This window comes from Microtus ochrogaster, unplaced genomic scaffold, assembly GCF_000317375.1.
Source record: "Microtus ochrogaster isolate Prairie Vole_2 unplaced genomic scaffold, MicOch1.0 UNK12, whole genome shotgun sequence".
NCBI classification, from domain to species: Eukaryota; Metazoa; Chordata; class Mammalia; order Rodentia; family Cricetidae; genus Microtus; species Microtus ochrogaster.
Genome location: NW_004949110.1, coordinates 6,181,028 through 6,193,214, shown reverse-complemented (window position 1 = coordinate 6,193,214; position 12,187 = coordinate 6,181,028). Strand labels below are relative to the sequence as shown.

At 36.0% G+C, this 12,187-nt stretch overlaps 1 protein-coding gene across 7 annotated transcripts in view; it reads right to left on the bottom strand.

Moving 5' to 3' along the window:
* Tfdp2 (transcription factor Dp-2) overlaps positions 1-12,187 on the bottom strand; it is a 124,906-nt gene that overhangs the window by 89,027 nt on the left and 23,692 nt on the right. For 4 of the 7 annotated variants that reach the window (XM_005366667.2, XM_005366668.2, XM_013353591.2 and 1 more), the window contains exons 3-4: positions 6,915-7,019; positions 198-264 (exon numbers count right to left, since the gene is read on the bottom strand). The exons of 2 other annotated variants lie outside the window; for them this stretch is intronic. In XM_005366667.2, coding sequence (XP_005366724.1) covers positions 198-264; positions 6,915-6,929 — 82 coding nt within the window. In that variant the 5' untranslated portion in view covers positions 6,930-7,019. The remainder of the gene's footprint in view (positions 1-197; positions 265-6,914; positions 7,020-12,187) is intronic. One more of the 7 variants, XM_026789020.1, reaches the window with a different exon arrangement.

The window sequence follows — 12,187 nt, the reverse complement described above, 5'->3', positions numbered from 1 at the left end:
GGCACCAGACCTCATTATGGATGGTTGTGAGCCACCATGTGGTTGCTGGGAATTGAACTCAGGACCTTTGGAAGAGCAGGCAATGCACTAAACCTCTGAGCCATCTCTCCAGCCCAAAAGAATTCTTATAATTGTATATTTTCTAGAAGAACTACAACAAAATTAAATCCAGAAATTTTTTATTCACTAGTCCTTACCTTTTGTTGGACTGGAATTCTGATCTATAAAGTCCCTCAGTTCTGCATTTGTAGATGTCAAACAAACCTGGATTAAAAAAATAGTAATAATACTAGGATCTGAAGTATTATAGCATTACTTAATAAACTATTTTTATATTTTTCACCAGAGGTAGTATCAAGTATTATATAAAGTACTACGAAATAAATCAATTATATCATCCATAGGAATATATTACTAAAAAGAAAATCTTACCATATAGTTTTAAATGGGAAAACTAAGAATTTTAGATTAAAAGTCAATGGAATGTTACTTATGAAAATCCACAGATTTTCTAAATATTTTGAAGACAAGTAATATAGCAGCTGCCAACAGATAAATTACAATTCCATCCTGAGAGCTGGAGGCTTGGCTCAGTAGCAGAACACTTGCCTTGCATGTACAATGCCCTGGTTTGATCTCTAGCACTATAAAAATAAGAGTAATTATATCCTCATTGCTGCCCTTAATTTTTAATGTTCTTAATCACTTCTACAATGTCTTTAAGAATGACCACAGAAGTACAATGACAGCAGCATCAAGCCCATTTGTCTGGGTCCGCACTGGCTCATAAAGCCCACTGTTAATGTGCTCTCGTCAAGCCATTCAAATTACACATTTGCAAATTAGGATGTGCTGCCAGGACTTATCAGTTCTGGTTGTTCTGCAGACCCAAGGAGATGAGTAATGCTAAGTATGCAGCACAGTACACGGCTCACACTCTTCAGTCCAAGTCAACACTCATTACTAGTTAGTGCTGTTTATCAGCAAACAATCTGCCTTCAGATGGTTTATTTCACTTAATAGCTACAAGGCTATCTGGTATCACAGATGAAAATGTAGTATCATAAGAAATATTTGGGTTTTGCTGTGGATATAAGGCTTCATAGACCCCAGGCTGGCCTCAGACTATACAGCTGAGGATTAATCTTCTGATCCTCCTGTTTCTACATTAAGAGCGCTGAAATTATAGGAATGCTTGACCACACCCGATTTTCATCAAAACTCTAAAAATCTGTTTCAGAGCTTAAGGGAATCTCCATTTTGAAAACAGGGGCCATCAAGATGGCTCAGTCCGTAAAGTGCTTGCTGAGTAAGGCTGAAGATTTGAGTTCAAACTCACATAAAAATAGAGAATCACTTCCAAAGTTGTCCTCTGACCTCCACAAGACAATAGCCCATAGCCCCTCCCCCCCATGCCTACTGCATCATATACACACATAATGATATTTTTTTAAGATTAAAAAAAAAAACTTTTAGCTCAATCTCTAAATTCAAAGCTACCCTGGTCTACAGAGCAAGTTCCAGTACATTTAAGGCTACATAAAAAAGCCCTGTCTCGAAGAAAACAAAACAAAACAAAAACCCCAACAACTTAGCTCAAAACATATTATAGTAAATAGACCTATTATTACTATATATTATATTTTATACATTAAAGTATTATAATCTTATAATATTACAAACTGGTAATGTTCTGCAAACTTTCAACATTACAAATTTGTAGTTTGATAACTTAAACCCGCTTTTCAAAGATACCTTTGAAACAGTTTTATTTGACTGGAACACATTATATGGTCTCAAATTATTGGTCCTTATCTTGATGTTTTGATACATGTCTAAATTATTAAATGATCACTACAATCAAGCTAAATAAGAAATCCTTACCTTTATGGTAGGTTGTATGTATGTCTGAGTATGTGTACTGAGTAGATTTAATTTAATATTGATCTGTGCTGGTATAGTTCAGCAGGCTTTGCCTTGCATACCCAAGTCTCTGGGTTCAATTCTCAGTACTGACTCTACCTCCCCCAAAAAACTATCCTCATAACAAATTACAAGTATACAAAATGATACTAAAATGAGCATCACCATGCTGCAAATCAGCTCTTCAGTAACTTAAAAGATTTTAAAGAACAAGAAGTTTTGAAACTTTTGCACTTCACTTTAAAAAAAGTTTATTAAAGCCGGGCGATGGTGGTGCACGCCTTTAATCCCAGCACTTGGGAGGCAGAGGCAGGCGGATCTCTGTGAGTTCGAGACCAGCCTGGTCTACAGAGCTAGTTCCAGGACAGGCTCCAAAGCCACAGAGAAACCCTGTCTCGAAAAACCAAAAAAAAAAAAAAAAAAAAGTTTTTTATTTTATGTATATGGGTAGTTTGTCTGCACACGTGTGTGTATGTATGTATTGTGTGTGTGCATGTATCTGTGCACCCTATGTTTAATACAGGACCACATAATATATACAGTAACTTCAGGAGAGTTGTTTTACATCTCTCTTATTTTATAAAACTAACATAAAAAAAAAAACCTCAACAAAAACCACATACTCACAGTACAGATGTCAGTTACTGGGTTACTGTTAGGTTTAAACACCTGTTCTTCATACCAGTTTTTGCATGCAGAGTAAAGCAGCAAACAAACCCACAGACTTTTTAAGCAGCTGTACACCCATACCTTAATTGTACAGTTAAAAATGAGATAAAGGTCAATTAAGTCTCAACATGACAGCCTACTTTTAATCTTGGAAGGTATTTTAATCTAAAGTTCATAAAAAAATACTATCAAAAGTCATTTAATAAAGTGCATATTCAATTCTACTTTTATACTTCACAGTTTAAAACCTCAAAGTACATTACTTAAAAGTAAAAAAAAAAAAACTTGGCTAGGAAAAACGTTTTAAAATATTCTTTCTCAGAAACCCTGTCTCGAAAAACCAAAAAAAAAAAATAAAATAAAATATTCTTTCTCACTGGGCAGTGGTGACACAAGCCTTTAATCCCAGTACTCAAGAGGCAGAGTCAGGAGGATTGTCTGGAGAAATGGCTCAAAGGTCAAGAGTGTATACTATGCAGTAGTTATGTCAGGCAACTCATAACCAAATGTAACTCAAGCTCCAAGAAGTCCGATATTTTTGTCTCAGAAGGCATGTATGCTCTGCAGGGCCTGGTGGCACAAGCCTCTAATCCCATTACTGGGGAGGCAGAGGCAGATAGAGAACAGGGATCGTAAGATCTTGTTTCAAATAAACAAATAAGGAATTATGGGGTTGCAGAAAGTGATTAAAAGTGATCAATGCTCTTATAGACAATAAGATTTGGTTCCAAAATTTCAAGGTGATGGAGCTCACAATCTCCTATAATTTAAACTAAAGAGGAACCAGTGCCCATCTTATAGTCTCTACAGACATCTGTATGCACATGTATATACACACTCAAAACCAATATAAATAAATTTTAACATTAATTATTAATTTTTAAAATTGATTATTAAAATTAAAAAAGAACGAAAGTGATACGAGTCTATGATTCCAGTATTTGAGGGGCTGAACTGGGAGGAACCCAAGATCAAGGCTAACCTTAATACAGCATAAGCTATCCAGTGAGATACTATCTCAAAAAAAAAACAACAATCCAGGACAGGCTCCAAAACCACAGAGAAACCCTGTCTCGGAAAACCAAAAAAAAACAACAACAACAAAAAAAAAATATTTGATTGAACAAGATAAAAAAGAACTCACAAATTTATGTCACACTGTTTGCCTAGTTAGATACTAAGAAATGTCTTCTATCTGAGTATGTCACTATAGACATAATGCAAAATAAAAAAATATGGAATAATAACTGGGTATTCTAATGATGTACTACAAACTTGAGCAGTCACTAAAAGTATGCTAAACAAAAATACCTAAACCTACTTTTGTTCTAATTTGTGTATGTTTGTTTGGTTTTTTGCAAAACGTGTAGCCCAGTTTGGTCTCAAACTTGTGATCCTCCTGTCTCCAACTCCTTCACAAATCCCACCAGTGTATGCCACCAAAACTGGCTTGTTTTCGTTTTCGTTTTTTTAAACTGACTTTCAAAGTGTGGTTCTGGCTGTCCTGGAACTCATTCTGTATACCAGGCTGGCCTCAAACTCACAGAGATCCACCTGCCTCTGCCTCTTGAGTGCTGGGATTAAAAGCATGTGTGCCTAGCCCTAAGCCTATTTTAACAATCCAATTGTATTCCTCAATAAGGATATTATATACTGCACTGATATTTAGTATTTCTGACATAGAAAGCAATTCAAATGAGATGATCTATACTTAAAGGTAAAATCTACCTTTCACAGGCAAGATGATTTTGGAATCGTCACTATAAAATGTATATATTGAGGCTGGGAAATGGTGATGCATGCCTTTAGTCCCAGCACTTTGGAAGCCAAGGCAGGTGGATCTCAGTGAGTTAGAGACTAGCCTTGTCTACAAAGTGAGTTCCAGGATAGTCAGGACTGTTACACAGAGAAACTCCATCTTGAAAAATCAAAAAAAAAAAAAAAAGAACATATGGAAACAACAGATATGAATACCTTATATCAAATAATTGTGCATATTTTTATGGTAAAGTAGTATTTAAGTTTTAGTTATCATTTAGATGCCAATAGCTTCCAACATATCAATATACACAATTTTCAAACAGAAATGTAGATAACCAATAAACACATAGAATTTAACCTAACTAGTAATCAGAAAGAAATCACATACAATTTTTTGCTGGTTAAAGTGGCTAAGATTAAAAATACAAACCTATAGACTGTACTCTTGCTACAGTTGAGTTCATTGCCCCTTGCAATGTACTCAAAACTTTCTATTCTGTTTAAAAAGGGGAAGAAGAGCCGGGCGGTGGTGGCGCACGCCTTTAATCCCAGCACTTGGGAGGCAGAGGCAGGCTCTGTGAGTTCAAGACCAGCCTGGTCTACAAGAGCTAGTTCTAGGACAGGCTCCAAAACCACAGAGAAACCCTATCTCAAAAAAGAAAAAAAAAAGGGAAAGAAGATTGTGTGTGTGTAAAAGCATACACATAAGAGAAATGTGTATTGTCCATACCATGAGGAACAAAAAAGCCTCTTAAAATGGTGCAGAAGTATCAAGATAAGTAAGAAAGAGTATTCATTATTTTCTGTAAAACAAAATTACAGTGTATGTAAAAAAGTTTCATTAAGAAGGCAAAAAACCTTGGATTGTTTGTCAAATTTTCTTTTCTAAGACGGGCATGGTGTTGCATGCCTGCAATCCCAGCACTTAGACTTAGGACACTGCTGCAGAATGACTGTGAGTTTGAGAGGCTGGGCTGGCTAGAGAGCAAGACACTGCCGCAAAAACAGAAAACCTATTCTGTATACTAGGTGAGCTTATAATATACCTAAATTTTTGTTCTAGAAGAGTCATTGGATAGTAAGCATTATATGATAAGATTCAGAGGATATATGTCAGTACCTCATCTCAACTCCTCTGCAAAAAATCCATGCCATATCCTGTGTAGTGCTGGCAAGAAACATTACTGAGAGGCCCCTGGCCCAGGCCTCACACTTCTGGCACCCTATTTCCTTTCATCCAGTCTAGGTCTGTGGGCTAAGCATGGTAACCATGCGGAATTTGAAACTGATTAGCAAAACCAGAATGTTCCTTATTTTCTAATAAACTAAACTACAAAACCCAAATAAGCCAAAAGATGGGGCGGGGACACAGTATATGATGTCATCCTTCAACCCTCTAAATCTAGAGGTATTTAAAGTCAGAGAACTCTTAGACTTTTCAGTTAAATGAATCAATATATTTAATCTTTCCCTTAAACTGAATTTTATTGTAATGACTAAGTGGGTTTGTTGCTGTTGTTTTGTTTTTGAGACAGGGTCTTGCTATATTTTGCTAGTCTAGCCTCAAACTCACCATCCTCCTGTCTCGGGCTCCTGAATAACTGGGACTACAGACATACACTTCCATAAATGGATCCTTAACTTTTTTTAACAGGATTTTCATTTTCCATGACCATAAGTATGATCTAAAAGGCAAAGGTAATCCCCCACACACACACATACACATGTTCTCTGTTCCCATAAGAAATGATTCCCTAAAGAGCCTGCAATTAGAAGTGACAACAATGAAAGGGTCAGAGAGCGTCTTTCCCTCCTGCACATCTCTCTCAGAATGTGCACAGGAGAGAAGGGAGGTGATCCTCAGGGGAGAGGAGGGAGACATGAAGCAGATAGATAGCATGAGGAAAGGATGAGCGATGAAAACATATACTGCTCCAATTCCTGACAGACTCCAGGTTTGGTCCAGATCTTTCTGTGGGGCTACCAAATTCCTACTTTTGAACTCCTAGGACAGCCCGAATTTTTATAATAAAGTTATAAAGAAATGATAATTTAAACAGAGGGAGGAACTTACATAACTTTTCCAACATATCTAAAGCTTTAATGGACTTCAGGGAATACCTCAGAGAATGAAGCAATCAGCTTCCAAATAACACACACACACACACACACACACACACACACACACACACACACACACACACACACAAAATAAGCCAAAGAAAGCAGAGATGTGCTCAATAAGGCCAAGTAACTCTCTAGCAACCAAAACCAATTGTAACAGTCCCCAGAAAAGAAGCCAAATTGGAAGCTTTATAGAGATAGCAATTTGCAACTGTTGAAAAAGAAAAGCTTGGCACCAATCTACATAAATTCTATAATGGCTACGAAAGTACTATATTCACTAGTATTAAGTTTATCTCACACACTACACAATCAAAAATAATTATTAATCCAAGCAACATTTTTAATTTTATTAACCAGAATAGTAAGAAAATATGTATAGCAAAACAGCATAAGTTCACTTTAAAAAGTTATCTCTAAAAAATAAAAATACTTACACTTTTTGCCGTCATATCAAAACTGTATTGTATTTAATATTCTGCATGACCATTAAAAACATACAAAAATAAAAACCTTCATCTTCAATAATTCTTTAAAATATCCTGTTAAAGGGAAAAGAGGGAACAGTAATGTAATAATAGGTGGTATTTATGTCACATTTACTGAGACACATACTTCTAAGTGATTTGTCTAAGTTAATCTTAGGACAGCACTAGAAAAATATGGATCATTTTTACCTCATTCCAGGTAACAACTGGGGTTTAAGGCAGTTAAGACATACGACAAGTCAGCTCTACTCTCAAGGGACACAGCAGAGTTATACTACATTGCTTTAAATAATGCACTGAAAGAAACACCAGGGCTTCATGGAGAAAGGGCTGATTCCAAGGCAAGGCAGAAAAGGTACAAGATAAACCTCGAATATTTTATTGTTCCAAAGGACAAAATGCTCAAACACTGACAGATGTGTCAAAAATACACAAGGACCAACTTAAAGAGCTACAACTACACACTGAAGCCCACCACACTATCCTAATAACAGCAAAACTGTAAACCCAATCAAAACAATTAGAGATGATACAAGGAAATGTAAAGTATTAAAAGAATGTCAACTGATAAATTTATGAATTCTACAGTTGTTGAAACCATCACAATGAAACAGTAAGGGAAGAACCATAACAAAGGGGAACACTAACTACAAGTATACCACAAGATATGGACATGATATTGAAATACCTCCTTATAAAATGTCTTAATTCAAAATTTCCAGTAAAGAAACCTTACACACACTACTTTAATGATCAAAGTTACCAAATGGCCACCAATAATAAGTCATCATATGTCCTAAGTGCACTGAGATGGATATTTCTGACATATTATTGTCTAGTATGCAAACTTAACCATGAAAATGAAAAAAAGAAAAAAAACAGGAATACAAAGTGAAAGATATTCTTCAAAATAGTGGCCTAAACTCCTTAACTCCTCAAAATTGCTAGAGCCAAAAGAAAAAAAAAAAGCGAAGGAAGCGAAAAACATCCATATTTAGAAAAACTAAAAAATAAAATAAAAAACTAAAAAAAATAGAAAAACTTGGGCTGGAGAGGTGGCTCAGAGGTTAAGAGCACTGACTGCTCTTCCAGAGGTCCTGAGTTCAATTCCCATTACACATGGTGGCTCACAACCATCTGTAATGGAGTCTGGTGCCCTCTTCTGGCCTGCAGGTGTACACACAGACAGAATATTGTATACACAATAAATAAATAAATATTAAAAAAAGAATGTAGCCGGGCGGTGTTGGTGCACGCCTTTAATCCCAGCACTCGGGAGGCAGAGGCAGGTGGATCTCTGTGAGTTAGAGACCAGCCTGGTCTACAAGAGCTAGTTCCAGGACAGGCTCCAAAACCACAGAGAAACCCTGTCTCAAAAAAACAAAAAAACAAAAAAAAAGAATGTAGACATAGGAAGATCAATAATTAAAAGCCAGCTTTGGGTAACGGAAGTTCCAGAGCAGCCTGATCTACATGAGACCCTTTCTCAAAACTCAACTTGGCCAGAGAGATGGCTGAGAGGGTGTTGAACAATCCTAGAGACTTAAGTTTGATCCCAAGAACCAAAGTAAAGTTAGAAGAAGAGAAGTGACTCTATAAGGTTGTACTCTGACCTGCATATGCATGCTATGGCATGGGCACCCATACACATCATACACACTACTAACAATAGAAATATTTTTACGATTTTCACATACCCATGCACATACACAGTCAGCATGAACTGGACTTAGTAAGATATAAGAAAAATTCATAAAATAGAAAAGGGCACCTGAGTGCTAGAAATACATTGTAAACATGTATGAAATACTCAAAAACATAAAATATTTAAAACATAAATAACATCATAAACATATACAATAATAACATGAATGGGAGGCTGGAGAGATGGCTCTACAGTAAAGAGTACTGATTGCTCTTTCAGAGGACCCAGGTTCAATTCCCAGCACCCACATAGCAGCTCACAACTGTCAATAACTCCAAGATCTAACACCTTCACACAGACATACATGAAGGAAAAATATTAATGCATACCAAAAAATAAAATAAAAAGTGTTACTCATTAAAAAGAGAAAATCAAATATCAAAAAATTAGATTATGACCTACTAAAATACAATTCTGACAGAAAATATGATTTGGATTCATTAAGATTTATGAGCTTCCTAAATATAGACTCAAGGCAGATATTATTCCCTATTATTGTTCTCTTCCTTAAGAAGTTGAAGGTGGCAATGTGTGCACCAAAATGTTTGACCATATAACATATGACTTAGTTCTGGCCAACAAGACATAAGCAATGAAGTGAGCCAGCAGATTTGGCTACAAGGGATCCCTTTTCTCTCCCTCCCTAGCCCAGAGCATGGCTGTGATGGCTACAGCTGCTTTTCCCTATGCATCTACTTCATTTCTGTACTCAATATTCAATACTGTATCTTAGTTCCTAAAAATCAGGTTACTGAATGGCACTGTGCTATTTAAGCAAATAAAGAGAAACTAACAAAAGGTTGGAGATGTTGTTCAATAACTAGAGTGTTTACCAAGAGTCTGGGTTAGATCCAGTACCACGTGGGGGAGAGGAACAGTTAAAGAATTAGGAAAATAACAGAATCTATTTCAGAACACTACAGTAAGAGACTACCAATAAAAATACTGTTTAGCCACATCAATGAAACTGACAGAGCCAAAGATAATTACGTTTCGTATTCTCTTGGAATCTATTTACCAGAACTCGGCACAGACTGAAATCTCTAAATGTGGTCTAAATGATAAATGTTTAAAATAGAGCCAAAGGTGCCTAAATGTTTATTAAACAAATTTACCATTTTATTTCTGTGCCTCAATTTCTGTTTTCTGCCAAGCATTAAAGGCATATATACTTCATTAAATAAAACAATATCTATAAAATCACTAAGATACTGCCTAACACAGGATAAACAATGTTGGGGGTGAAGTAATGGACAGTTTTGATTTCCCACAAAAAGTTATGGTTTCTTCTTCCAAAATAAGCAATGAATAATCTGCATAAAGGAGAAATGAAAATTACAACAGAAACCTCAATTTTCAAACCAAAAAAAGTTTTTAATTACAATTAAAAAGGTTGAATATCCTAAATGTTTTTAAAAGATAATTTTTAAAGATTCTTTTGTATTGATTAACATAAAAATCACCTGCAATTCTTCAATATGTGACTTTAAACTTTCCAAAATGTCAAGAAGAAAAAGGGACACCAAATATTTTCAGAAGTTGCTATCTTTGGCAATGCTGGTGAGTCTCAGATATAAACCAGCCATGTGTGCTGATGCATGATGTTTATCCAAATTCAACAACTGCACACTCCTTTCTGTTTCCAAGATCTTCTGTTAGTTAAAAACATAAGTCGGATTTCTTCTTCCAGCTTCATGAACACATTATGTCAAGCTCAAAAAGTCAATCTTTCGACCTCACCATCTGTCATGATCTCTTCTCAACTTTCAGACAATGTAACTCCCACAGATGGTCTCAACATGCAAGTCCTTTTACGTTCCAATCACAATTTAGAGGTTCCAGCATAAAACCCAAGATGATATACTAACCAAAATTAAAAAAAAAAACAAGCAATTTCTTGCTTCAAGCAGGATTTGTAAACTTTCTAATAGTGCTAGTAAAAGAAGCTACAAAATTAAAGTTCATCAAAGTAACCAGGCATTACTAATTTTAAAAACATTCTCATGATTCAAAGTTTAAAACATCCAAAATAAGCACTTGGCATGAAACTCAGTGGTAGAGCACTGGCCTGGCATGTGGGAGACTCTGGGTTGAATACCCAGCACCACAAAGATACAAATATAAACAGATGAATTAATGAATAAATAATGAAGTACCAGCCTTACTGGAAGTGTAAATCAGATAAAAAATATGTGCTTAGTTCTTACTGAACCACTGCCCATGTATCTTCCTGATCCAATTTCACTACCTTTAAACAGGGAAAAGGTGTTTTTTAGTTTTTGGTTTTCTTGGTGTCTGAATGTGTAAGTGTATGTACATGAGTGTGTATAAGTACACAAATGTGTTGAAGGAACTGGCTCTCTCCTTCCACCATGTGGGGCATGGTGGATCAAATTCAAGTTACCAAGCTCAAACTCAGGTCGTCAACTTGACAGTCAATTCCTTCACGCATCGAGCCACCTCTTTATCATTTTGCTAGTCTTTTACAGCTCTTCATAAATGTATCCTCCTATCTCAGGGACTGTGGACACATTACAGCTCTTCATAAATATATCCTCCTGTCTCAGGGACTGTGTACACATTACAGTTCTTCATAAATATATCCTCCTGTCTCAGGGACTATGTACACATTACAGTTCTTCATAAATATATCCTCCTGTCTCAGGGACTGTGGACACACTGTTTCTCCTGCCTGAGGGGTTTATCTGGTTAGATTCCTCCGGGTCGCTTCTCAGATGTCCCTCCTCAAGGAAAACAATCCCCTTTTCTCTGCCAAGATAAGGTCAGAGGCTTCTACTTACTGCTCAGCTACTTTCTCTTTTCATAGATACCTTGAGCTGCCATAATAAATGTATTTATGTGGTCTATCTCTGCCAACTAAAGTGTAAATTCCATAAGGGCAGGAGCCCTGCTCATTTATTCATTCTATATCCAAAGCCTGTACATGGAAAGAGCTCAGGGAATGTCTGTTAAGTGAAATATATATTAGTATTTTTAAATACATGAAAAGCCTATTCAATATGACTTAGCAGTAGAAAATGAAGATATACATATTTAGCATATACACACATCTGAAATTCTGAATTTCACACATCACAATCATGAGTATCACAGTCTCATCACAATGAACAAAAGGATTTTAGAACTAGCATATCTTTGTATGATAATTTTTTAAAGGTATAATGGAAGATATATTTGTAGTAGAGAACATTTAGCTTCACTGTTTGAGACAGATCCTCAATTTCTTATTTCTAGGCTATCAGGAATTCATTTGGTAGTTCTGGCTGGTCTCAAACTTGTATTAAATCTGTTTCTCCATCTAAGAACTGGGATTTTTACATACATAAATCACCACAACATTCAGCTTAATTTTATTATTGATATAAGAAGAATAGATAAAAATTCATTTTTTAAAAGAAAACGCTAGCCGGGCGGTGGTGGCGCACGCCTTTAATCCCAGCACTCGGGAGGCAGAGGCAGACAGATCTCTGTGAGTTCGAGACCAGCCTGGTCTACA